Source organism: Pangasianodon hypophthalmus, chromosome 6 (assembly GCF_027358585.1).
Source record: "Pangasianodon hypophthalmus isolate fPanHyp1 chromosome 6, fPanHyp1.pri, whole genome shotgun sequence".
Taxonomy (NCBI): domain Eukaryota; kingdom Metazoa; phylum Chordata; class Actinopteri; order Siluriformes; family Pangasiidae; genus Pangasianodon; species Pangasianodon hypophthalmus.
This window is the reverse complement of record NC_069715.1, coordinates 29448147-29474785: the sequence shown is the minus strand read 5'-3', so window position 1 is coordinate 29474785 and position 26639 is coordinate 29448147. Positions and strand designations below refer to the sequence as shown.

The following is a 26639-nucleotide window of genomic DNA, read 5'->3' as shown; positions in this document are numbered from 1 at the left end:
TTATTATTATTATTATTATTATTAACAGTATATATTATTAATATTTTTAGTGGCATAGAAGTGAGTCAAAATAACTTTCACCTCTGTTTTTCAGCCTTTACCCTGATTGCTCATTTCGTGTTCCCAGCTCTCTGTGCACTTTACCTTTTATGGAGTTTCGTGGGCGTCACTACATGCAAATGAGCTGTGCCAGGGAGGCGCTTTGCACTTTACAGGTGATCAACACGCGCACGCGAGTACGAAGAAAATCAGCGTTTCCGAAACGTTTGTAAATCTGATGTGAAATTTTAATTCGGTTTGGCGTACCCAAACATTCACTTACAACTTTACTAAAAGGTTTGATACCTGAGGCCAAGTGTGTGCACAAGTATGAATGCATGAGAAAGTGTTTCATTAGGTATATGCAAAAGTAGTGTGCGCGCGCGCAGGCGTTTCACTGTGTTTTGACCTAAACGGCCTCCCATATTCATTCTATTCATTCTCTCTCTCTCTCTCTCTCTCTCTCTCTCTCTCTCTCTCTCAGCACCGTGGTGCGCGTGGACAGCGCAGCAAGATCGAAGGAGTCTCGCGCGCACGCGTTCACCCCACGGATTCAACCGGTGGCGCGTGCTCGGATGCATTAACATCTCGGTGAAAAAAAAAAAGAAAGGAAAGAAAGATAAAGAAAGAAAAGAAAGAGTTAGCGGTTGGGTATAATATCGAAGAGAGGATAGTGAGAACGCGACTGCACATTTGGGATTTGATGATGCAATTCATGAACTGAAGCTTTTTTTTCCCTTTCGCGCATCTCAGGAAAGAGGGTGGGTACAGCAGAGAGAGAGAGGGAGAGAGAGAGAGAGAGAGAGAGAGAGAGGTGCGGATCGGTGCCGTGGATCGCGCCTCTTCACTCACGAGGATGCTGGTGGGCAATGCCCGTGGACAGGGAGGCCGAGATTTGCCAGAAAGCGCTGGAGCTCCTCTCGGATCTCTGCTCTAAAGGGGAGGTGCAGAACGAGAACTGCCTGGATTTCATTTACTATTTCCGGGACCTGGCCAGACCGAGGTACTCCGAATCAGGTGAGACTTTGTCCTGTATCTCGTTTGCGTTACGACTTGTTGCGTTTGACGTGCCGCAGACGCGAGCTCTGGGAGTATGCACGCGTGCACGTGAGAGACTACCTGTAGCGCGAGACTGTCCGGTGCACGGCGTTCCGGTTCGCTTCGGGTCGCCTCTCATGACACGCACTCTGTGGCACTGGAAATAAGAGCTGGACATATTAGAGCTCATTTGTCAAATCTGATCGCGCGCACATTCATCAGTCTCATTTCCGGTCCGTCTTCTCTGATGATCACTCTCACGTCTGGTCAGAGAGCATGCAAATCTGCACAGAGTACCAAACCCTACCTGTCCCTGTCGCTGAGCTGGAACTCTCAGGGGGACATACAGGCACCACTGTAGCTTTACTACATATCTTTGACCTGGGGATGTGAAAACAGTGCACCTTTAAAAGACTGAAGACACCATCATGAATTAAAAATGGCCTAGATGTTTGAATCAGCTCTTCTCAAGGCCTCCTCAGTGTGTCTGATGATCATTCCCTTTAGCACTTCTGACCTGTAGAACTGATGAGAAGCGTGCTTCAGATCCGAGTGTGTCCTTCCAGGCAGTTTTGAGATGTTTGGAAAATGAATAAAAATATATAAGGGGCATCTTTATTCGGATTAAATCATTGTAGTAGATATTCTCAAGTTGTGAATTATTTTACCTATCACTTGCATTTCTTGGCATTTGCCAATTTTGCTAAATAAATAAATAAAAGTAAAAAAGAAAGCACTTCAGCAACAGATTCAGTGACTTCAATTTGCAAAATATATATTTTTTCTAAGTGACTTCTTATTAAGAAGCTTTCTGTAAGGAGACGTTTATGTAACATTTATGGAAGGAGTCTCCAGTGTCAGTGCTTTGTATCAGTCAGAGGTAAAGCTGTGACTCCATGGAAGGAGTTTGTCAGCAACATGACAAGCTGAGTTTTTTATCTTAGAGTATCTTTATCTTTCTCCAGGAGAACCCTTAAATGTTCTATGAAGGCTCCTACAGAAGAGTGTTTCAGAAAGTGTCCCAAGTAGAACCTATTTTTAAGCTAAGAACACATCATTGTAGGGATTAGAAATGATGATTTTTTTTTTTTTGCTTCGTTCTGAACAGAAACAATATTTCACGTTCCTGCTCCAGTGTTCAAAGCAGCGCTCAGAACGAAATAAAAGAACAGTTAATAACATTCATTACATACAGTGGGGTTTAAAGTCTGAGCACGAATGAAAATGCTTCTAATGTGCATTCTTTTCTAATTTAATACACCTATTTTCATTACAAATTATATTCACTCAAGTTGTTGTCACTAAAAGTAGAATCTTTGAAATATTTACATGAATTTCTGAGTTTTAGTATTTGGTTTGTCCTCTTTTTGCTTTAATGTACAAAACCTTATGATCCATTTTAGATTAAATCCATCGGAGTGTCGTCTGATCACATGCTTCAATAGAAGAGATTAGACATGAGGAAAATCTGACCTTTGTACAAAAGTAGTTAACATGCTCAATATCACATCTGCTTACATTTAAATATGGAGCTAGAAATAGTGCAGAATGCTGAATATTAAATATTCAACACATTGAATGTTTACTTTATTATTATTTTTTTAATATTTCAAAATTCTAAAACTTTAGTTCCAATTTTAAATAAAAAAAACAAACAACAACAAGATTTTCAGTGTGATCTCAGACTTCTGGACTCCACTTTCTGAGCACTCACTCTTCTTAAAGGAAGGCTGTAACAGATATAAAACCAAACACTGCTTTGTTGCTTACAGAATCATAGGAAAAATACTTTCTGCATGGATTTCCTGCCATCTTAGAAAACCAAGCTCTAGTCGCTATGTAATGTCAGATCTTCCTGTAGCCAGGTGTACAGGAAGTGATTAATTATAGACAGGAAGTGAGATCTGTTGCGAAAACATTCAGGTTTAGGCTACACTTTCCTGAAATCACACTGGGATGAAAAAAATGAAGTATTAACTGATTACACACTTTTTAAAATAAGGTTTCCACTCTGGAATAATTTAGAGTGATTTTGTTTGTACTTTTATTATATTCAATGAAAATTTTTTGATTTTCATTTCTGAGGAGTCTTAATTTTAGCATTAACCATTTTAAAGTGTTTTCTAAGAGCTACTTTTACCCTTAAGATTCTGTGTGAATAAAGCACATTGTCTGTGCTCTAAATCCAGTCCAACTCCATTTGAGTTTGTATTTTTATTAATTATATCTATTTATGGCTTCCTGATTATCAAAATATTTAATTTTTTTAATTTGAAGAAAATGAAAAAAAAAAAAAAAAAATCAACCATATCTCCATGTTGCACTAATTTTGTATTGTTTATAGTCACAGAGCGAATATGAAGTTGATTTGTTTAACTGTTGAGGGTTTTTTCCCCTGAGGATCGCTTCATGCAGCTGGTCACGAATGAGGAGTGACTCCGCTGGAGATTTCAGTATTTATGGTACACAGTCATTAAATAATCACTATATCAAGGCTAGGCGAAAAGCAAAACAATCATTTTCCACCAGCTGAACATTGGGAATAAGTGCTGTTTTTATCGCCACTGTTGTGTCGTGACATTGTGCGGAATGTAATCCAACATATTTTCATGCAAATATTTAAATATGCTAGATTCTGGAGCTTGCTACAAAATGTTTAGGATACAGATTGTGCGTTTTTAAAACAAATAGATACCACTTCAGAATTATTACTATTATTATTATTACTGGGATTTTTTCTCCTTCTTGAAGTTAATAAGAAAAAGTAATGCAGCTTGTCATGTTACAGAGGAAGCGCAAAGCATAAACACCTCCGTGCTGAAGATGTCAAGTTACAGCTTTACCTCTGACTATTACAAAGCACTGACACTGGAGACTCCTTCCATAAATGTTAAACAAACGTCTCCTTAGAGAACTTTTTTTTTTATTCTGTCTACTGTACAAGTCCCCGTGAATGAGCTGTTACTATAGAAACAATAATGAGTTAGAACATTAATATAAACCTGTGACTTGCAGCTGCACTACTGTCAGAGCTGCTGTTATAGAAAATCACTCAACACCTTCAACCAATCAGAATCCAGAATTAAGTAGTGCTGTGGTAATAACAGAGTGGGTTCACGCCCATCTGTAATGTGGTGTGTAAAGTGAGTAATTGTTTGCCTGATAGCCGTTTTCACATTCTCACACATGCTCACACGCCGCTGTGGTTAATGGCGCCTCGGGGTCGATGATGATGCGGCGATGGTTTAAACCAACACCACAGGTCACATGACCAAGCAACTGTTTCAGTGGGATTCAGAAACCCTACCCAGAAAGTTTCACCTTCTTTCCTTCCTTCCCTCATGTTCGTTCTTTCTTTCCTTCTTTCCCTCATGCTTGCTTCTTTCTTTCCCTAGTTTTCTGTTTGTTTGCTTCCTTCTTTCCCTCATGTTCTTTCCTTCTTTCTTTCCCTTCATTCCTTCCTTCCATTATCTTTTTTAAAATTATACAACTGTAACTTTATATGGCTGTTGGTCCACTTATTTTTATTCTTTGTTTATATTATCCTTTCTTCTCTTCTTCTTCATACTTAACTTGTGTTAAGCTCTAAGTGTTTTAAAAACCACGCAGTGATGTGCGTGTGAGTGGATCTGCTGTAGATTTGGTTTTTCGGTGTGTGTGGAGTGTGTGTTGGAGTCGACGGAGGCAGATTCTTCACAGACTTCGTCGTGACTTCTCACTTCTCCTCAGTGCTCCCTCTGTGAGAAATGGCAGGATTCATGCGCATGCTTTAATGTACAGTCTTCAGAAGCTTTCTCTTTGTGGTGTCACACCAAGCTTGCTTGTTTTCTCGTCACGTATAAAAGCAGGATAGAGACGAACATTGAGAACACAGTCAGCTTGGACAGTGAAGGAGAAGAGAGGCTCCGCATTGCTTTTTTCTTGTTTCCTCCACTGCAATTATTCTGACCTGCAAAAAGAACGATAACGCAAACCACTGGGATGCAGGACAGAGATAAGGCAGGGAGCACATAATGAAACCGGTTTTGCTAAATTTTTAATTAAACATGCTACCATTTCTTTTAAGTTAATGAAGAGAGACATAGCGTGGACCTAATTAATATCCTGCATTCAATTAAAGTCAGAGTTAGTTAAGACTCATCAGGACACTGACACACACACACACACACACACACACAAAGTGATGCTCTACTTATATGAATAGACTATTAATAGACCGTTGCAGGGGAAAGGGACAGATTTTACTTTTGGTATTCTTCAGCTTTGAATAAACCTTCTCCAAATTTGATTAATGGCTAATCATGATATAATGATTTACAGTGATGGATGGTGATATTAGGTGAGGCTAAAGTCTTATCCATTGATAGCACAACACTGAAACTATTAGACTTGAGCAATTCAATATCACGGTCTCATCACTGGCATAATTAGAATGATGTAGGGAACACTATCCCTCTCTCTCTCTCTCTCGCTCACTCACACACACACTTAAAAGCAGATCGGCAGCTATATTCATGATTTCCAATCTTTAATGCTCTCCTGGCTTCATGCCAAGCTTCCTCAGAATACCAGACAACACAGTTATCACATAAACCTACAGTATTGTCCTTTTGTGTAATTTGTACTTTGATTGGTCAATATGTGCTCAATCCATCAACTATTCATTTCTCTTCTCTTCCCAAGACATTCTGGATGAAAATAAAGGATGACTGTGTAAATAATCAACCCCGTTCATGTTCATTATGCCTGCAACTATATTTCATGTGCGCCTTCTCAATTGCTGATGATGTGCTACAGATGTGTATGTGAAAAATATCAGCAAAAAACTGAGATCAAAATTAGGGGGCGTGTCACTGTGTAGTCACCTGACATGACGGTCCCTGATTGGCTGCATGAATCTACGGTAAGGGCTAGAAAGAAATCAGCTCGCTTCTTCATAACATCTTGTGTTTTTCTTACCATTACTATTGTCGTTGGGTTCGGTTCCCAAAAATCCACAATGATCCTCTTTATGAAATAATCCAAAACAAATGACAAAAATGAACCCTTATATTGAAATCTTTCTATCCTTGAAAGATAGGGCCCTGCTAGCACATTTATACCAGCCGCCCTGATGATCTATTCAAAACTAAATGAGATATTACTCTGTAATGGTACATAAATGAAAATAAATGAAAGCTTTCTATGCAGCATTGCACCAGTGCTATATTTAACTCCCTTCACACCTTGTCTTGCACTTGCATAATTATAATCGGTAAAGCTCATTGAGAGGGTTTATTTTGATCACCAATTTCCCAAAATGCTTTCTGTCTGACACTGTAGATGTCTCGGTGAGCCTGCTGTCATTGGTGGTGACCGCCTGTGGACTGGCCTTGTTCGGCGTCTCACTCTTTGTCTCCTGGAAGCTATGCTGGATCCCATGGCGCGAGCGAGGACTTTCTCCTGGAACCAAAGAGGGCCAAACAGAGCACCCTCTTCCTCCTCCTCCACCACTTCAACCGCAGCCCATTTACACAGAAGTGGACGCCACTCTCGACCGCCGGAACCAACCACGAGGCTCAGTGGTTAAGGAGACGACTGTGCCTCCAACGCCAGTCTCGCCGCCAGCACCCGGGTCTCCTCCACCCGTCCCGGTGCCCGAGACAGCTCTGAAAATCAGCCACACTTCACCTGATATTGCCATGGAGGCAGAGTCCAAGGCTGGAGAGAACGGCATCTATGGCAGCGGTCGTATGCAGAGGCAGATCACAGATCCTTCCTCGACATGTGTTCGGTCAGTCAAGTTCATTAGAGTGTGATGAAGTAATAATACCTCAGTATACTCTTTGAACAAAATGGGTTCTTCAAAAGGTTCCTTCTATACTTAGCGGCTCAGAATTTGCTAAAATGTTCTGTTTGGAAGTCTTGGTGAAGGAGAAACCCAGGGTTGCAGGCTACTACATAAATCCTTCAAGGGTTCCCTAAGTGTTTTACTCTTGCTGAAGGAGTTCTAACCCTCTCTGGTTAGGAAACACTATAGAACCGTTAGACATTCCCACAAGTTAAAGAACTCGAAACATTTTGTTTTCTAGCAAATGATATTTATCAAACAAGATAACAATAAAATTAAAAATAAAATAGAAAGTTAATAGTTCTAGCTTTCTAAAGGGGTTCCACTAGAAACCATGTTTGTAATGGAAATCCTGTTATAGCATTCTACATTGATGAATTATGGTTCCCCTTGAAGGAAAAACTGAAGAACCCTTTAGGGTGCTGTATGGAACAGTCTTTGTCTACATTCACAAAAAAAAAAAAAAATCTTTAACCTTACCTATGGAGAGGGCTCCAAGGTAAACCCATTTAGGAAGCTAAAAACCCTTGAAGACTCTTTTCCAAGAATTGAAAAGTGTAATTGTTTACACAAGGCAGAGGTTCTCAAGGGATTATTGAAGGTTTGTTTTTCTCCAGTTTGGGACCCCTTTAGCTGTAAATTACATTTCATAGACCCCCTTTGAACATAAGCCTAAAATTTGAATAGTTGGATTAATATAACTGTATGTAAATGTATACAATAATATTTTGGCTATTTACTGCAGCTGTAAAAAACTTTAATTCCTGAACTTCACGACGACAGAACCATTAGGTCCAATTTAACATAATTTATATGCAGAACTGTTTGAGATATGGTTTTGGATTAAACTCATTCAATTCAAGTGACCAGTCAAATAGTAAAATAACTCAATAATAAATAGAACAGTAACTTTGATAATAATGTCCTGTGAGTTCCAGCACTATAACAATAAATAAGTAAATAATCACAGACCCCCTGACTATGCTTCACGTTCCCCAATTTGAGAACCACTGACAAAGTAACAGGACATCAATAAATATCAACTTGTGGAAGATATCTTTTTTTTTTTTAACCAGATACTAACAAAATCAGTTTTTTTGGTACAATAGTGCTGAAGTTCTTTAGGTTTGATTCTTCTTCTATCTCCTATGTTTCTAGGCAAAGCTCCATTCGGCGCCACATGAACCAGTCCAACCCTGACTTCATGGTAGCTCAGTTCCAGAGGCAAGACTCGCTGACGGGGATGAGTCTCGGCCGACTCAAACCGGAGCTGTACAAGCAGCGCTCGTTAGACAGCGAAGAGAACCGCAGTGGTCGAGGGGGAATCTGTGGCCGCCTCCATTTCATCCTGAAATACGACTGTGATCTGGAGCAGCTCATAGTCAAGATCCACCGTGCCCAAGATCTTCCTGCCAAGGACTTTTCTGGGACCTCAGATCCCTACGTTAAGATCTACCTTCTTCCTGACCGCAAGACCAAGCACCAAACTAAGGTGCATCGAAAGACTCTGAACCCCGTTTTCGATGAGGTCTTCCTCTTCCCTGTGGCATATGCCGAACTTCCCACGCGAAAGCTCCACTTCACAGTTTACGATTTTGACCGGTTTTCACGGCATGACATCATCGGACAGGTGGTAGTGGACAACTTCTTGGATCTGGTGGACTTTCCACGGGAGACCAAGTTGTGCAGGGACATTCAGTACGTCTCCTCGGTAAGTAGTCATCTGACAAATCCACTATTGATATTCTCTGCGAAAGGTCTGAGTGAATGAACAAACTGAAAATTATGATTCAAGTTTGGCAGAAGCAGTGATTTGCAGCATCTTCAAATTTTCTCAATACAGCTCTCTGCATTTCATATACAGCATACTACAGTCTGGCATGGTCCCTCAAGGGTTCTTTGGATTGTTACGGCTTCTTGGCTTCCTAAATGGGGTCTACTTGGTAAACTTTCTAAATGATAAATATTCCACAGTTCCTGAAGAGGGACAACCAATTTAGCATGCAAGCTGTAACCTTTTTTTCCCTAATAAATGTAGTTTAGGGTAAATACAAGATGCACACTTCTGCCCTGCACAGTTCCTCAAGGGTTCTCTGGCTAATTAGGGGTTCTTGGTTTTTTAAAAGGGTTCTACTTGGTAAACTGCCTAAATTATAAATACCTTAGATGCATACAGCCTGGTGTGGTTCCTCATGGGTTCTTTGGATTGTTAAGGGTTTTTGATTTCCTGTACTTGGTAAACTCTCTTAAATGGTAAATACTCCAGGGGGACAGCATGCTAGTTGGAAACCAGAGTACTGCTCATTTAGTACTGCACAATCATTTTTATGAAGGTGGTAGTATTTGTTTTGCTTTATTTCTTTTAGTTTTTTATATATTTATTTTTTATTTCTTCTATTGTTATATGTATTGTTTGTTTTATACCTTGTGTAAGCTTTTATGTAAAAAAGCACCTCAAGATCTTCACTTTAAAATGAAAAGTGCTATATAACTAGAGATCATTCTTATATATTTATTTGTTTTAGTGAACATAAATTTGTTTAAAGCTCAGGTAATGCCAGCATAGGCAAGATATTGCAAGACTATAAAATGGTGACCTGTGCTTCAGAACTGAGATAGAAAATTCTCCCAAATGGTTTTTATTGCTTCATTTTTTCTCTTTCCCATCCAGAACGAATAAATGTGTAAATGATTTCAAGCATGGCTAATGCTGCAACTCACCAGACACCAAATCTCTGTACTCTCTTGTAAATTTCGTTTGTTCCAAATGGCTTCATTCAAAATGTCAGGGAACATTTTTGAACATTAATTTTGACTGGAATCAATTTTCTAGCAATAGCAGTATGGCTTTTGGGCTGAGTTGAATACAGACATGGGTTCATTGGTGTTCTTCAGCATTGAGTAATGTTTCCGTTTAGTGTGACAAGAATTCAGTATAGACCCGTGGCCATGAATTATAGAAGTTTATGACTGTGTGGTGGTGAAAGGGTTAACCATTCCACATTATGATAATGTTGACTGTCTAACTTTACTTGTATTAATTTGGTTTATTTTGCATATATATATATATATATATATATATATATATATATATATATATATATATATATATATATATATATATATATATATATATATATATATATATATATATATATATATATATATATATATATATACAGTTGAGGACAAAATTATTAGCCCCCCTACAAAATTGTCATTGTTTTAAAAGTATTTCAAAAGTGCTTTTAACCAGAGCAAAAAAAAATGAACACAGCTTTTTTAGACATCCTAGTTTTATTTTGGATGCTTACATTATTTTATATTCCACACAGAAATGAAAATATTACACAAAACACAAAAACTACCAGAGTCAAAATTATTAGCCCCCCACATTCTAATAGTCAATTGTGTATCCTTTTTGCTGGATAACTGCCTGCAGTCGTTTGGTGTAATCGTCAACAAGTCTCTGACACTTCATTTGAGGAATCCTGGCCCATTCTTCTTTGGCGAATCTCTCAAGTTCCTCCAGATTCGATGGTTTTCTGGCATGGACATTTTTCTTTAGGTCACCCCACATATTTTCTATTGCATTTAAGTCAGGGCTTTGTGCAGGCCATTCTATGACATTCACCTTGTTCGTCTGGAGATAGTTCTTCACCAAGAGAGATGTATGTTTAGGATCGTTGTCATGTTGGAAGATGAAGCGACAACTCAGACCTAGTTTCACTGCTGACTGCTTAAGGTTTTCTTTCAAAATATCCACATATTTTTCTTTATTCATGATCCCTTCCACCTTGACAAGATTTCCAGTTCCAGATGCACTGAAGCATCCCCACAGCATAATACTCCCACCACCGTGTTTCACTGTGGGGACGGTGTTCTTTGGGTTGAATGCCTCTCCCTTTTTTCTCCAAACGTAAGCAGTGTCTCTGTGACCAAAGAGCTCTAGTCTAGTCTCATCAGACCATAAGACATGCTTCCAGTATGAATAATCTTTCTCCAGGTTGTCCTGAGCATACTTAAGTCTGGCTTGAAGGTGTCTTTTCTTCAAAAGTGGAGTTTTTCTTGGTCTGCAACCTTGCAGTTCATTCCTGTGCAGAGCTCTAGTGATGGTCTTCTTAGAGACTATGATTCCTGATGTGGCCAAGTCATTCGCCAGTGTCTTGGCAGTTGTTCTGGGGTCTTTAGACACATCTCTCACTAGTTTTCTTTCCAGTGTCTTTGAAATCTTTCACTTCCTACCTCTGCCAGGCTTGTTCTGCACTGTGTGGCTTTCTTTGAATTTCCGGATTATACCTCTCACTCCGGTTCTTGAGACTTGGAAACGCTTGGATAGCTTTGTATATCCTTCTCCTGTTTTATGTGCATCATTAATTCTTTGTCTCAAGTCCAAACTGATTTCCTTTGTTTTTGGCATGTTGCTTTCTCAAATGACAGCTCAATGACCCATACTGAGGCTTTTATACCTTAATTTAACTTAATTATTGAGTGAGATCACCTGTTTCACCTGATCACCTTTACGCACATCACCTGTGAAGGTAAAGGACTTAATAAATGGTCATTTCTTATAGGGGGCTAATAATAATGTCCCTGGTCATTTTAGCTTTTTCTTACATAACAATGTTTTGGTGTGCAAATATAAATATTTTGGTCCTTCTAACGAAAAATAGTATGTTCAGAAATGCTGTGTTAAAAATTCCTTGCTCTGTTAAATAGGTACTTGGGAATATCTTGAGGAAACTTAAAATTTCATAGGGGGGCTAATAATTTTGTCCTCAACTGTATATATAGACCAGTTTAATTTTTTTTTTTTTTACGACACTGTATTCCATCTGATCCTTACCTATAACCATGTCTCTCGCTCATGCTTTCTCTTTTGTTCACCATCTCTTCCACCTCCTCCTCCTACTCCATCCTCCTCCTCACTTCTCCTCCTCCCTCCTCCATAGAACAAATCTCTACTTTTTTTTTTTAAATCCCATTTTCTCATTCTTGGAGCTTTTATGTGCTTCGCTTCATCAGTCTTTCACCCATCCATTATGGCTTTCTCGCTCTCGTTTTGCTCTTCATACTCGTAGGTGTTCTCCATCTTCCCGGCTGAATGGCTTAGTTTCCAGCTAAGATATAAGCATTTCTGTGAGGTAGATAAGAGTGGGAGTGGGGAGATGGCCACCATCATGGAAAAAGACTGATTATTGCTTATCTCTTTAGAGCTCCATTGAGTTTTCCACCAAAGTCGGTTCCACTGGTAAAAACACCATTTTTACAGGATACATAAATCAAATTATAGATGGTTACTGCAATGATATTAATGAAAAACTGAATGTACCGAGAAGAATATTATTTACAAGAGCAATAGTCTAAAGATGGGATGGGAATAAAAATTGATCACCTGTCAGTTTCGATTTTCATTTTTCCTAGGCAGTTTGCAAAGCAATTTAAGCACAGATGAAAGAAATCTTACTAAAGTAAGATGATACAAATCTGGCGTTTATATTCTCTATTAACTTTACAGTAATGGTAGGTACAAATTACCACCCAAATCAAATGATACAGATCAACTGAACATGGGATTAAAATGTAGTCTGCTCTTTAACATCAGGTTGCATATTATAGCGCATACAGATCATCCACCGAGACCCAAGTTAAAAACCATGTGGGTGGTGATACAGCGCCTGTCTCGACGTCTCCAAGAAGAAATAAATAACCTCACTCTGTTTAGCCCTATCCTTAGTTCACAGCGTGGGACGTTCATGTTTAACGTCAACTTTCATGTAATAAAACAAAAAAAAAAATCACTGACCAACACCTGCAGTAAATCTCAGATTTAACTGGGTATCATTAGGAGAATGCTGATGATGATATAGTGTAGTTAGCATTCATGATTTATCTCCTGCTGATGACCTTTATCTAATTAGCACCCAGAATGCATTATTCATCAAGTGACTCAATTAAACAGTGCCAGTTGCCATTCGACCTAATGACAGCATGACAAATCAATTGTGCACATCGTTTGATAGTTCAGAAGCTTTTTCCGGAGACAGAAAAATGGTTTCAGCTAAAGTGAAAGAGCAACAGCCATTTTTTCTGTGCAGAAAAAAGTCAAACCTACATATACGCCACTGAAAAATAGTAACCAGGAGTGGAAAATTCTTGAGTAACTATTCTTGAGTTAATATACTTGAGTATTATTTTGTTGTATTTTGTTGTATTTATGCTTCACTTGAGTATTATTGAAATTGAATATTTGTAATCTTAATTACATTTTCAAGAAAAAAAAATTCCTTCTTAAAAGTACTTGTTACAATTCTTACGATTCTTCTTCTCTCGTCCAATGTTTAAAATAAAACATTCAGTTATCTGCTGTGAGGTTCTTATGCTACACAGTTAGCTCTATAGCTGTGTGTGTTTGAATATGGATAATGCTAGAGTAAGCAAATACCCGTATAAAGTGTCTACTTTGCTTTCTCTGTTGAGGGCAGTTTTCCTAATTTGCAGACATTAAATGGCTTTATGCCAGATTGGAGTAGCTATTCCAATAGCTAGCATAAATAGCTAGGAGCAAGTCAAATTCTTGCTAATGCTAAATATTGCAAACTTGAATGGTGTTTTCCAGAAAAACCATGTAGTTGCTTTAAAAAAAATCTTCTAGCAGTTTTAGATAATGAATAAAAGTTACTTTTAACATGAAAACATGACATTAACTTGATTCCACCAGTTACTTTTTAATGCTTGAGTACATTTAAAAAGTAGCAACCTTTTTTTTTTTTTTTTAAACTTTCACTTGAGTACATTTTTTGGCTGGACATTTCCACTTTTAATTGAGTAAGACTTTGACACATTCGCTATACTTTCACATCTCAGTAATTTGTCCACCTCTGATTGTTACTGACTGCACTGAGAGAGATGAACTCAAGTGCAGAGTTATGTTTCAAATAAACAGGGCACAACGGTAGTCTTAAAGCAAGAGAGCCAGACAAGGGGCATTAATCAGAAACCAGGAAGGAAAAAAAACACAAGCACGAGGCTCAGAAAGGAAACAGCAAAGAAACCTTCCCAATGAAAACCAGGTGTATATAAACAGTGAGTAAATGAGGAAGTAATGAGAATCAGGTGAGGGTTCAGAAGCCTCTGTGTGGTCTAGTATACTAGTGACGGGGACCTCTGGTGGTGTGGAGGGGAAATCTCAGGTGAGATTATAATAAAAATTATAGCATACTACCATAAAAACCACATTAATAATTTTCTAAAGTTCTGACATAAGACATACTGGGCCAGATGTATGTATGTATGATGCACAGTGTGAATTGATGAACACACAATATGCTCTTGAAATGCATTTAATGTTGTAGCTCATCATGCAAACTAAAATAAATAAACTCTGTGTGAGGTATGAATGATAGTGAAATTTACCAAAAGATTAACTATAGAGCTGTCAGTAATCTTATGACTAACAATAAAATTTCAAGTTCACATTTTCCATTTTATTCTCCACCACCAGTGCATGCTTTACATGTAATCCTACAGTAAGTGGCTGCTTTTAAAAAGGGCTGTTATCTGAGTCTTTTTGGTCAAAATGTAGCTTCCAAACGTTACAAAAAATTCAACTTTTCATAAAACCATCAAGTGACGTCAAGCAAGTGACCAGGTTTTGTTTTTTTGAGAAAAATAAACATGGAAGACAAAGCAGTGATGAAAACTGAGTCTTGTTAGTGAGTGAATACGAGGAGATTTATGGCTTGTTGAATGGAAAGTATTTTATTTTCAATATTCCAACATTGCAATGTAAATAAAAATAACAGTGTGTGTTTTTGGGATGTTCGCTGTTATGTTTGCTGGTCGATGTGGCAATCCACTTTAACTCAAGCCACCCAAGCAGTTCAAATGCTCTTGATTTTCTGCCTCCAAGGCTACACGAAGACAAACAACCTCCTTATCATCAGAGTTCCACCAAAATGTCTTACTGATAATAATAAATCTAATCTAGCAAGCTAGGCTAGTTAGTTAGCTCATACTAGCTAGAGAGAGCGTTGTGATTGTTACAATGTGAGCGTCACTTTTTTCAGCAGAAAAGGTTCTCTGGTCATTTTGTCAATTTTGTCACAAATAAATTACAAAATAAGTAAACCTAATCATTGGCACAATCAATGACACAACAGGGGTGCATATGAGAGGACATGGTCACTAGTGTTTATCTAATGTATGCAGAATGCCCTTCTACATTTCACAGATGATAGAAAAAAATAAACCAACAGTTTCAAAGTATCCCACAAACTATAGACCTGATAACGCTGGTTATGCTGCTCTGAGAAAAATACATACACACATATGTTATGTACATTATGTTAGCACTACGAATGGCCCAGTAATCACCCACACTCCAATTATATGTCAACCCTCTTTTTGATGATTTTCCATTTTTTTGCACCATCCTCCCCCAAAAGCACTTTTCATGTTGCCATGTACACTGTGCATACATTGCATTTAGACTTGTATGCCAGTTTTACAATTTGTTTTAGCAGAATGCAGCCTAATTGTGCTTGAAATGCTACAAAAAGCTTACTGGCCCGATAAGTCAGACGTAACACTCACCTCAATTCCAGTCCCATAATGGCTACATAATGCCAGCAGGCCTGAGTATTACTGTGTGCATGAGCATGAGTGCATTTCATTTCACACAGCATGCCCATTAAATCAGAGTCTCAATCTCGATCCTCCTCATTTCAAGCATTTCAAACTAAATCAAGACCTAATGTTGCCGTGAAATTGAGCTGAGGAGCTTGTTCACAACCACAGGCCCACGTTTATTTATCTTTGCATGCAAATTGTTCAATATTAATATTCTCCGGAGCTTAACATTCTCAATATTCTTATGAGGTTAGCATGAGAGAGATTGCAGCTTGATGCAATAGACTGCTTCTATTAAGATCTTATTTCTTGAGGAAGATTATTTAATACAAAATAGATATACAGTAACATGATACCAAAGGAAAGAGCAAATGAAAATAAGATGCACATGCAGACCGGCAAATCTTTATGCATTTTGCATAGGAGTTCTGCATTTTAGCATCAGAGTACGTTACCATGGGTTATCACTCAAAAATACAATCTTCTTTTTTCCCAACAAAAATGGCAGATGAGCCAATCGACATGTGAATCTGGAATGATTGACAGTTGTGTAGGTGTTCTGAACTCACCGATAATAACTGACTGTCTGAAAGCCCTGTCCCCTTCTCCTCATTTCACATTAATAATGTTTTCTCGTTTGAAAGAAAGCATCCTCACTTTCTGTCACAGTAAATAAAGAATTATTTGAGGTCACTAATGTGAAATAAAAATCTATCAGTGTGTGTTTGACTTAGCTAACATTAGACATGTACATCGTTAACATCAGCTAACTGTGTTTATTAGAGATGACACCAAAATATTTTGGCTGATAGTGGTTAAAACACACACAGGATACATGTTACATTTCCAGCGTCATTGCCTTTTTAGCCTACACTGTTAATGACAGTAAATAAATCAGTGCAGTAAATGGAGGATGTAATGTCTACAGCAGCATCTGGGAGATTTTAAGACCTTGTTCAACTCCGGTTTCAGTAGCATCTGAACACGAGTCTGGATCGATCTCTTTGAGCCACCACGCGCCGCTGATCTGACTCTAAACTAGCTGAGTGGGATTGGATAGTGATGCGCAACCCGCGGCTCTGAAGGCGCTCTTTCTCGTAGCGCTGCTCACGATGGAGTTCATGGAATTATTTACATTTTATTTAGCTTTAAACGACAGCAAAAGTAACTTGAGATAGAGTGGGCGTGGGATTTAAAAAAGTGTTGCACATACCTCTCCACTTCATACAATGTGATATCAAAGTGTTAATGCTTCGTTAAAGCACTTTTCCCAGCGTAGTCTTGTGGTGTTGACTGCAGCATTGGCTTCCTCTGTCTGAAATATTTTCACACTAACAAAGTAGACTTAGCTGCTTTCTTTACCATCTGCCTGCATCTCCTCACTGTTTTTTTTTTCCATGTTACCGACTCTTTACCGTGCTTGCTAGCTGGAAGAGACACGGCATGAAACATGACCAACAGAATACCAATCACGAGTGGTGTTGTATATCTGTCTTTCAGTGAGTGTGTTCCTGTGTGTATGCGTAAGAGTTTTATGCCTACGATGAGTCCCCGTGCTATAAGGCTGAACCCTAATGGTTTCGTAATAGTAATCCCAGTTCCTGAGAGGTAATAGAGTTTTGTAGCCGTCCCGCCCGGCCGTTAGTGGTGCTTGCCCTTTTGCAGTTGTTTAGCATGTTTTGTCTTTCCGTTCGACACTGATCATAGCATGCCACCACGCTGACCTTTTCCTCTCACAAATGGTGGAAGAAGTGTCACTTCACGCTGAGAGTGACCTAAGATAAACAGCAGGGAAGTGGTTTCTAATCTCACCGCGTTTCTCCACTCCTTACCTCCCTTCTGTGTAATTGTCTTGAGGGAGCTTTAAGATATTATTGGTCAGTGTCAGAAGGAGATTAGGTGTCTGGCTTCAATGTGCAACCAGAGAATTAAAGAAGAATGTTGTGTTCCCTGAGGCTTGGATGATATAACTGCACACAAATCTCATCCCTATCAACTTTTTTAGTCTCAATGGTGACTCAGGAGAACTGTCTTTGATCGCTCTGTCTATTAGTTAACTCGTACTACTCATATACATCTACACACTTGCACCATTGCTTTTATTCCATTCTAACACACACAGGTTCCTGGTTTTGAACCACTCGAGTGTAGCTTTGGCAGTACACCTAGCATCATTGTTTTGTTGTAAAGTGAACCTCCAGTTCCGTCTCATTTCTCTAGAATTTCCCTCCATCCCCTACATTTCCCCTCAATCCTGACCAATTTCCCAGGCCCTGCTGACAACAAACATTCCCACACCACGATGCTACCACCATCATGCTTCACAGTGAAGATGGCGTTCTCAGGATGATGAGCAGTTTTAGGTTTCTGCTCAAATAATGGCTTCTTGAAAGAAAACACTTCCAAGTAAAGTTCATGAAAACACCCCCAAAAGAGAGCAGAGCCACATAGAGTGTGCAAATGGAGTAAGTAATGGAGGAGGGTCTAAAAATTTTTCATCTGAGATCAAGTGTTATTGTTATGAGTTAGCAGTTTCCAATTCTTATCTTGAAAGTTTCTTCGTTTCACGAATCTTTCAGACATCCTCCCTGAAATATCCACCTGATATCTGATATCTCTGGTGTCTATCCATTCATTTATTTTAATCCAGGTGTTTCTCAACTGTTCATTCATATCTCAGGTCAAAAGTGAACTGGTGATTCTATCAAACCTATATTTTTGATACTAAGAAAAAGTTTATATTTGCAGCATTTGCCAGTTGATATTGTACAGAGTGACATAAAGACGTGCTCTGTAGTTTCCATCAAAAGCACATCCTCAGGCTAGTACAAATAAATCAGGGTCTAAAAATACCATCAAGCTAAACCGTCATGCTAAAAAAAAGGCCTGTTAGCCAAGTTAGTACAAGTTAGTACAGCAACTTTTTTTTTTTTTTTTGATGCATGATGCATTCCTTGTATCTTGAGGGATGGTGGGTCGAGTCGAGCCGAGTCGAGCCGAGTCGAGGCTTGAAGGGAACCTGATACAGAGCGGTGTGTGATGAGTGCTCTCAGGTAGGTGAGGGTCTGTTTTTGGCTTGTAGGTGAGCATCAGTGCTTTAAATCAGATGTGGATGGCCACAGGAAGCCAACGGAGGGAACGATGTTAAACAGGTCACAACATGGATGTGATATGAGTATTTTGAGTAGTTTTTGAGTTTGTTGGGAGATAGTGTTTTTATTTTACGTTTTGTAAAATTGTCAAATTGGCATTACCCTATCACAGATGACATTGGTGTTTATGCTGGACGTGCATATCTGTCCATTTCAGCATTAAGTTATCTGTCCATTTCAGCATTAAGATGTCTGTCCATTTCAGCATTAAGATGTCTGTCCATTTCAGCATTAAGATGTCTGTCCATTTCAGCATTAAGGAATCTGTAACTGACATATTCTTTATTAAACTCAGTATATCATGTTCACTGTGAAAAAACACTTTCATTATGAAAAGTAGCATGAATAAGTGCAAGAAAACCTCGGTGTGAGTTTGCAGGCGAGGTATTTTGAGAGCAAGTGTTAATGTGACTGTTAGGTTCAAAAATAAAAAGCGGTGGTGAGGTGCTAGTGGAGAAGTGAGGTGTAAAAATCTACCCCAAGAAAGCAAGTGGGTCAAATTTCTTATTCGTTCTCATCATTTTTATATAAAGAAAAAAAAAACACTTTTTTGCATGTGATGTGTAAAATAATATTGAATGTACTAATAGATAGATAGATAGATAGATAAAGTACTTTATTACTGTAATGAAGAAAATACTCTAATGGAGAAAATATTTTTGTTTTGTTGGTTTTTATCTATTCAGAGCTGATGTAAGCGCATGGACATCTTCAGTATTTTCAGTAATTTAGTCTTAGGCACTGATCTGGTAGAACTTGGACCTTGGAGCATTATCCACGTCTGTAAGAAGGTGCATTAAGTCCTGTGCCACTGTCGTGCTCTTGTTGAAGCTAACTATAGGACGTCAGCATTGCTATTTTCCTGTATTGCCATTTAAATGTGGGAAGTATGTGTCTCCTGGTTTGTTTGTCCTCATTTGATGTGCTTCTGCATTATTATTAGGACATGCATTTTTTTTTTTTTTCCAATTTAGCGTAGCCAACTAGCCCACCAACATGTTTTTGGGAGGGGGAGGAAACCAGATAACCCAGAGGAAACCCATGTGCACACGGACATGTGGATAATAACCCAAGCTCAGGAGCCCACTGTTTTGTTTTCTATTTTTAAATGTAATTTTATTTTATTTTGACCTGCTTCTCTGCTTGTTATTAGGAACTTCTGTGTTTTTTATTTTTGTGGTTGTTGTTTGAACTCTGTCCCTTCTTCTGCATTTTTATTAGTATCTCTGTGTATTTACTGTGGTCTTGAAGTGCTATTTTACAGGCTGGCAGCCAATTAACGTGGGTAGATTCCAGATTGCTAAACTGAGACAAATTTGCAACGATGGTAAATAACCGTGATGATCACGACTAGAACCGTTTATGACACTGACTCTCAATCTCAATATATTTCCAATACATTAGGCTGTTATTAGATTTTTATCTAGATCTGGCCTGCTTCTCATCTGTAATTTCTTGTCTTTGTGCTCTGGGAGCATATTTCAAGTCAGGTGTTTTTTTTTTTTTTCTTGATCTATGCACAAATGAAAAACTCCTACCTTGATAGCGTTACGTTAAACTGAACAACTTTCACGGGTCATGTCTTTAATCTGAATAGACTGCCCTGAGAAAATAACCTAAACAGCGTGACTCTGTCTACAGAGAACGTGGCTCTGAGGTTGTATTCCATTCCATTCCATTCAATTAAACCAATGACACGGGCAAGTATTGGCAAGTAATAAATTAAGCCCTAGAGGTTTATTTTATTAATACAGTGTGAAAAGCAGATGAAGCGCTATAGTTCGAGTGTGAGCTAGAAGTTCAGTTAGCTTGGGTTCTTACTGCTGAGCAGGAGATCAGGCTTCCTCAGGGGGAATCGTAGTAGAGAGAACAGACAGACGGTAATTAACACACGGGTTAGAAAATCTGTAGCACATCTGTAGGCTCTTGGTTCTTCTTCAGGGAGCAGAATTCTTCTCTCTCATTCTATTACCTGCCAGTCAGGAGGATTTGATCAAGTTGGTCAGGAAGTATTGATTAATTTTCTGTCACAGGGACGTGTACACCTAAAACTTCACAAAATTGTGTAAAGTTTTATGTAAGGAGATGTTTATTCAGCATTTATGGAAGAAGACTCCAGTGTCAGCACTTTTTAACAGGCAGAGGTAAAGCTGTAACTTTAAGTTCAGGACAAAGGAGTTTCTATCTATCTATCTGTCTATCTATCTATCTATCTATCTGTCTATCTTTTTTTTTATTTATGTGCAATTTCTCAGTAACATGACAAGCTGTGTTTTTTTTCTTATTAACTTTAAGGGTAAAAAAAAGACTGTAGCTGCTAAAACGCAAGTGATAACAGGAAATAACTTGTTTCATGGATGTTCTACAATATTAAATGTAACTATGAATGAATAAAATGTATAACGTGTCATTATTTAAATAGTAAAAATGTGTAACCATTTCAGGAAAACATCATTTCAAAAACATTTCAGGATGTGCTGTTGTAGGAAAATAATCAACTTTGTTGTGTAACAGCACAACACACAATGTTTTATTTCTTATTTAATTTGAAACTAGACATTTAGTCTTGTTCTTTTGGTAATTAATTTTGCTCATTTTAAGCATTTGTTTTTTAGAAAGAAGCAAAATGATCTGCCAGTAGAGGCCAGTAAAAACATTTAAAGCATTAAAAACACCGAAATGAGTAAAATAGTTGGAAATAGGTTTAATAATCTTATATTTAGTTTATCACAATATTAAAATAGAAAATACTAGATACATTTGACTATATTCAAAATATTTCTACTTGCTAAGATGTCATTTTTTTGCAGTGCGTTGAATAGTTTTAGCAGTCGTTGGTGAATTTTGTGCATAGTTAAAAAAAAAAAAAGTATAATAAAGTAATGTATAATCTTCCAGACTGTGATCGATTTTGGGTTAAAGGTCTTGCTCTGGGTTCCAGCAGTGGGATTTGAATTGACATCCATATGGAAATTAGACCTGAATCTTAATTAATTGGTTACCACTGACCCTACATGACTGCAATACGACTGTATTTATATCATTCTTTTTTTCTGTCGTTCACAGGACAACGTGGATCTGGGTGATCTGATGTTTTCGCTCTGTTACTTGCCCACTGCTGGCCGACTGACCATCACAGTGATAAAGGCACGCAACCTGAAAGCCATGGACATCACCGGAGCGTCAGGTTCGGCCACGTGTTCAGGATTTTATATCATTCTACATGGGGGAAATGAACACATCACATTCCATTAAACACCTTCTCTACAAGTTAGGATGCTTCATAAATGACGCCTGGTCTTTCTCTTAGAAAGAATTTTCAAGGAAAGATATTAAATATCTCAGCGAGTGCAGTGCAAATAAAATTCAAGCCAGTGAACTTTAATTGAAATCTATTGTGAAGGGTTTGTAAAGCATACAAAGAGGTTGGAATATATTTGTAATATTAATGCTTATGTTCATTTTTACTTTTGATCAATTTGAACCACAGAGTTAAAAGAGCAGAACATATCAAATACCTTTATATATAGAGAAATATTTAATATACAAAGATATGCCTTTAAATTCAAAACAAATGTAATATATCACCAAATTCTATTTCTGAACAATACTATTCTAGCTGTAAATAACAGAGCGTTTTACACATGAATTCAATGTAGAAAAAGAATGTATTGTTTTTTTCAAGGACGTGCTGTTTTATCTCTCTCACTGTAATTTCTCCCTCTCATTCTCCAGACCCCTACGTGAAAGTCTCACTGATGTGCGAAGGGCGGAGATTAAAGAAGAGGAAGACGTCCACTAAGCGGAACACCCTGAACCCTGTTTATAATGAGGCTATAGTATTCGACGTCCCACCAGAAAACATCGATCAGATTAGCCTTTTGATAGCTGTGATGGATTATGATCGGTGAGCCACAACACTCATCATCCTGTATTATACATAATATTTCTCAGATATTCGAATCTTGTCATACATCACACTTTTTATCTCCACAAAACAAGTTAGTTCCTGTTCTCACTTACATTATAGCAGCTATAAACAGTCATTCCCTCACCAGCCTCTCTTTTTTCTTTCTTGGAGCCAAAAAAAAAAAAAACAAACAGCTTGTCATGTTACTGAGAAACCACAAAGAAGCATAAAGTCCTCTGTCCTGAAGATGTCGGAAAACTTAAAGCTACAGTTTTACCTCTGACACTGGAGACTCCTTCCATAAATGTTAGATACATATCTCCTTACAGAAAACTTCATCATATCAACAATTACACACTGTTTATACTCTGTTTATGTGAAGTTCCCGCCCTGTGAATGAGCTGTTACTATAGAAACAATAACGTATTAGAACGAGCGCATTAATATAAACCTGTGATTTGCAGATGCACTACTGTCAGAGCTGCTGTTATAGAAAATTAATCAACACGTTCTGACCAATCAGAATCCAGAATTCACCAGTGCTGGTGGATAAATGATGCTATCGTCTATCATTACTGCTCTCACTGTATTATAATAACCTGTTTTTACTACTATGATGTAAAACCTTTTTACTACTATGATGTAAACCTTTTTTGGGAGATACAATTTGTCAGAACTAATTAGTTTGTGGATTTAAATTTCATTTAAATTTCAATTTCTAGCTGACCAAAATGGCCAAATAGTTTTAAGAGTTAAGATATTAACAAAAAGAAGCCCGGGGCAAACGTTCAGAATATTTCTTTGTACATTTTGCTTCACATCGGTTGTCGTGTTGTTTGCTAGATTGCTTAATATCTTGAAATTGTATTCTCTTGCAGAATTGTGAAAAATCGGTACACTTTCATTTTTCCTGCACTTTAAAACCATGAGGAAGTCTATTTTTTTTGGCTGAGTTGTGTAATGCACCATGATCATGTCATAAGACAGTTTGTCTTATCAAGAATCAAGAAACCTGTAGTAAAGGGTGTTTGTCTCTGGCTCCTTTCACAGTGTAGGTCACAACGAGGTCATAGGTGTGTGTCGTGTGGGTAACGATGCTGAGAGTCTGGGCAGGGACCACTGGAACGAGATGTTGACGTACCCTCGTAAACCCATCGCTCGCTGGCACCCTCTAATCGAGGTAAGCGTGTTTTGGGAACCAAAGAACCAAAATATATATCGCTCCAAATCTCCAGGTGAGTCAATTCAGAGTTAAGTTGTTTTTTCACTACAGTTGAGTGGACTCAAACCACCTCCTTCAGTCGCATAAAGAATCCTTAATTGTAGAATAAAGCAAGAGACTGAGAAATAAAGAGATAAAAAACAAAGACATGCTGATAGAGCCCCGGTTCCCCAGTGATGTTCATGTCTGGGTTCTCCTTTTTCCCCCCTGAGCTTTGTGATTGTAGTCTGAACTGTAAAAGGAGTTCATTTATTATTTTGCAGTTTTCATCCCATGCCATTTGAGTCAAAGTTATTATGCTCTTCACAGGATTCATTCATCTCCCACTAATCTCATTCAAAACCCCATCTCTCCTTTTCTTCCACTGTAGTGGCATTATCTCAGACTCATGGTGGAGATTCAGAAGAAAAATGATTGACAAACGATTTGTTAGCAAGAAAAAAAAAAAAAAAACGCAGTCACTGACCATATTTGTTTACCGTACATTCAGATAATGATCTTTCTGGCATGTTACATGTTAATGAATCTATTCTGGACTCGAGTGTTGCCCTGCGGGGAAAAAGAACAAATCGTTTCTCTCACACAACAGATGGTTAGTGCAGTCCTGCAGGCGGGGTTGGTGTGAGTGCATTGTGTTATTCACGCACAGATTTTCTCTTCCCTAAACAAGCCCTTGGCTCAAACACCTTAAAATGTTTAACCCCTGACATGAAAGCACGAAGAATCTATCTTGCATTCCATGTGATATTTTCTCACTTCACAATTTCCAGTTCAGCTTTTGTCCTAAACAAGAGCCCTTGACCGAAAGGGGGCATTTTTTTACAGAACTGTATGTGTTTATAGAAGAGAGCTGAAACAGTAGTTTTCTCGAAATGCACACATGTAACTGTGACTTCATTACATCCATATACAAGTGTGTCACTTCTCCATCTCCAGCAGCAAATTCGTCTACTCTTGCTGGAGATATTTTCTGCCAGAGAAGTTAAAACTGTATTTTTCCTAATATTATTTTTCCCTTACACAGCTCTGCATTTACTGTTAGCATAGCATTCAGGGTTTGCGCATGCTAATTCTGTTTGCCAGATTGTGAGAGAGCATGAGAGCATGGGTGCGACCTGTGGTACAACTGTAACACCCGTTATAACTTTACATCATCTTGCTTCAGGCTGGTAAAATCAGCGAAATCTGGCAGCACTGAGACTGAAAGGTCTCACACACACACCAAGGATGGGATGAATTCAATTGATGCAGAGTTCATAAAGACTTGTTTTTTAAATCTTAGAGTTATGATTAAAGCTAATAACCATATATCATACCATAATAATCATCTGTGCCAGCTCTTCCTTACTGCAGAAAGAAAAATCCTAGAAGAAGAAGATCCTAACAGGAAGAGCAATCAATCAATCAATCAATCAATCAATAAACAGACAAACAAACAAACAAACAAACAGAATTTTACCACAGGAACCCTAACATATGTCAATTTAATCTTTTCCAACCCAGCCAGTCCTTTTTTTTTAAACAGCACAACCTTTTTTATTCCTACTAAGTAAATTTTATTCATGTTTCCGACCACTGTCAAGCGTCATTTTCAGGAATAGCCATAGCAAGACGTCAGAAAATTTTAATTGCTGCAGCTAACCAGAGATGTTAGCACCTCTGATATTCATTTTCACTTTCCTCTCTTCTTCAGTACCAGGGCTCCGGCGGAGGAAGTCAGACGGGCTCGTGTAACTCTCTTAAGACTCCTCCATCCCCATAGAGCGGTTTCTGCTTCTGTCCTGGAACACGAGTGGGCGATAGGCTTCGTCCGGAGAAGACCCGAGAAGCTGGGCGATAGAGCTGCTAAGCCCCAGATAACGTGTTTCTTCTGGGAAAGGGACTCAGAAACACAGTTTGCCTCTGGAAGCCCTTCTTTGCATGGGAACACTTGATTGTTTCAGCTGCATGTTGAGTGGTCACATAATGTATGGTCGTTTTCTATGAAATATGGTGATATGAAAATATACAAGGGGTATTTTGATGTATTTTTCTTTTCCTGATGTTGTAGTAGCCCGAATGTCATAGGCCGCCAATCAGGGAGGACGAAAAGCACATGTCTGATGTTGTGTATTTTGAAACCAGCGTCCAGAAGCATGGTCAAATACACATCATTCCCTTTTCCGAGGGATATCCATTCATGGGCTTGCTTTTGCACTTGAATTAGTGCAAAAAGAAATGATAATAATAATAATAATAATAATAATAATAATAATAATAATAATAATGGATTTATGAGTCAACAAGAACAAATGTATGGATGTCTGTAAACTTGATAAAATGTCTGTTTTTGTTTGTTTGTTTGTTTTTTTTAAGAATAGTCCCATTTTTTTAATGGATATTGTAACCTTTGTTATTGCATCATACATAGATCTTAAGGTCACAACATTTATTTTTATTTTTTACTCAAAAGTGCATGAGTGTGTTCAGGATAGGGTTCGGTCCAAAGTGTTTTCATTATGAAACAATGTGAATTCTGTCAACTGTTGCTTCCATTTGCTGATGATTTATTTACTTTGTGGGTAAAAAAAAAATAGAAATTCATGCTATTAAAAACTTGTTTCTTAAAAGAAAAAAAATAAAAAAATCTTTTTGTTAGTTTTGGGTGAAGTTTTCTTAATATTTAAAAAAAGAAAAAGAAAAGAAAATCTATCCTGCTTAAAAAATCCTTCTGCTTAAGCAGCTTAAAATGTAATTAGAGTGAATTCTTTGTCTTAGATATTCATAAACAATCAACAGAAACGAAATGAGTGCCATTATCCAGTGTCTTTGACTGTA

General features: G+C 38.0%; 1 protein-coding gene across 1 annotated transcript; it reads left to right on the top strand.

Moving 5' to 3' along the window:
- Nucleotides 1–541: 541 nt before the first annotated feature.
- On the top strand, nucleotides 542–26428 carry syt9a (synaptotagmin IXa). Its single transcript, XM_026913423.3, has 7 exons — nucleotides 542–1056; nucleotides 6400–6850; nucleotides 8066–8618; nucleotides 21757–21877; nucleotides 22426–22597; nucleotides 23651–23780; nucleotides 25516–26428. The coding sequence occupies exons 1-7, from the start codon at nucleotides 909–911 to the stop codon at nucleotides 25582–25584; spliced, it is 1644 nt and encodes a 547-aa protein (XP_026769224.3). The 5' UTR covers nucleotides 542–908; the 3' UTR covers nucleotides 25585–26428.
- The last annotated feature ends 211 nt before the right edge of the window (nucleotides 26429–26639 follow it).

What these genes read in the sequence shown, in the direction of transcription:
- syt9a (XM_026913423.3), top strand. Translation starts at nt 909, where the DNA reads ATGCCCGTGGACAGGGAGGCCGAGATTTGCCAGAAAGCGCTGGAGCTC. An exon ending in ACATTCAGTACGTCTCCTCG is followed by an intron (nt 8,619 to 21,756) that starts GTAAGTAGTCAT and finishes TGTCGTTCACAG; the next exon opens with GACAACGTGGATCTGGGTGA. An exon ending in GCTGGCACCCTCTAATCGAG is followed by an intron (nt 23,781 to 25,515) that starts GTAAGCGTGTTT and finishes TCTCTTCTTCAG; the next exon opens with TACCAGGGCTCCGGCGGAGG.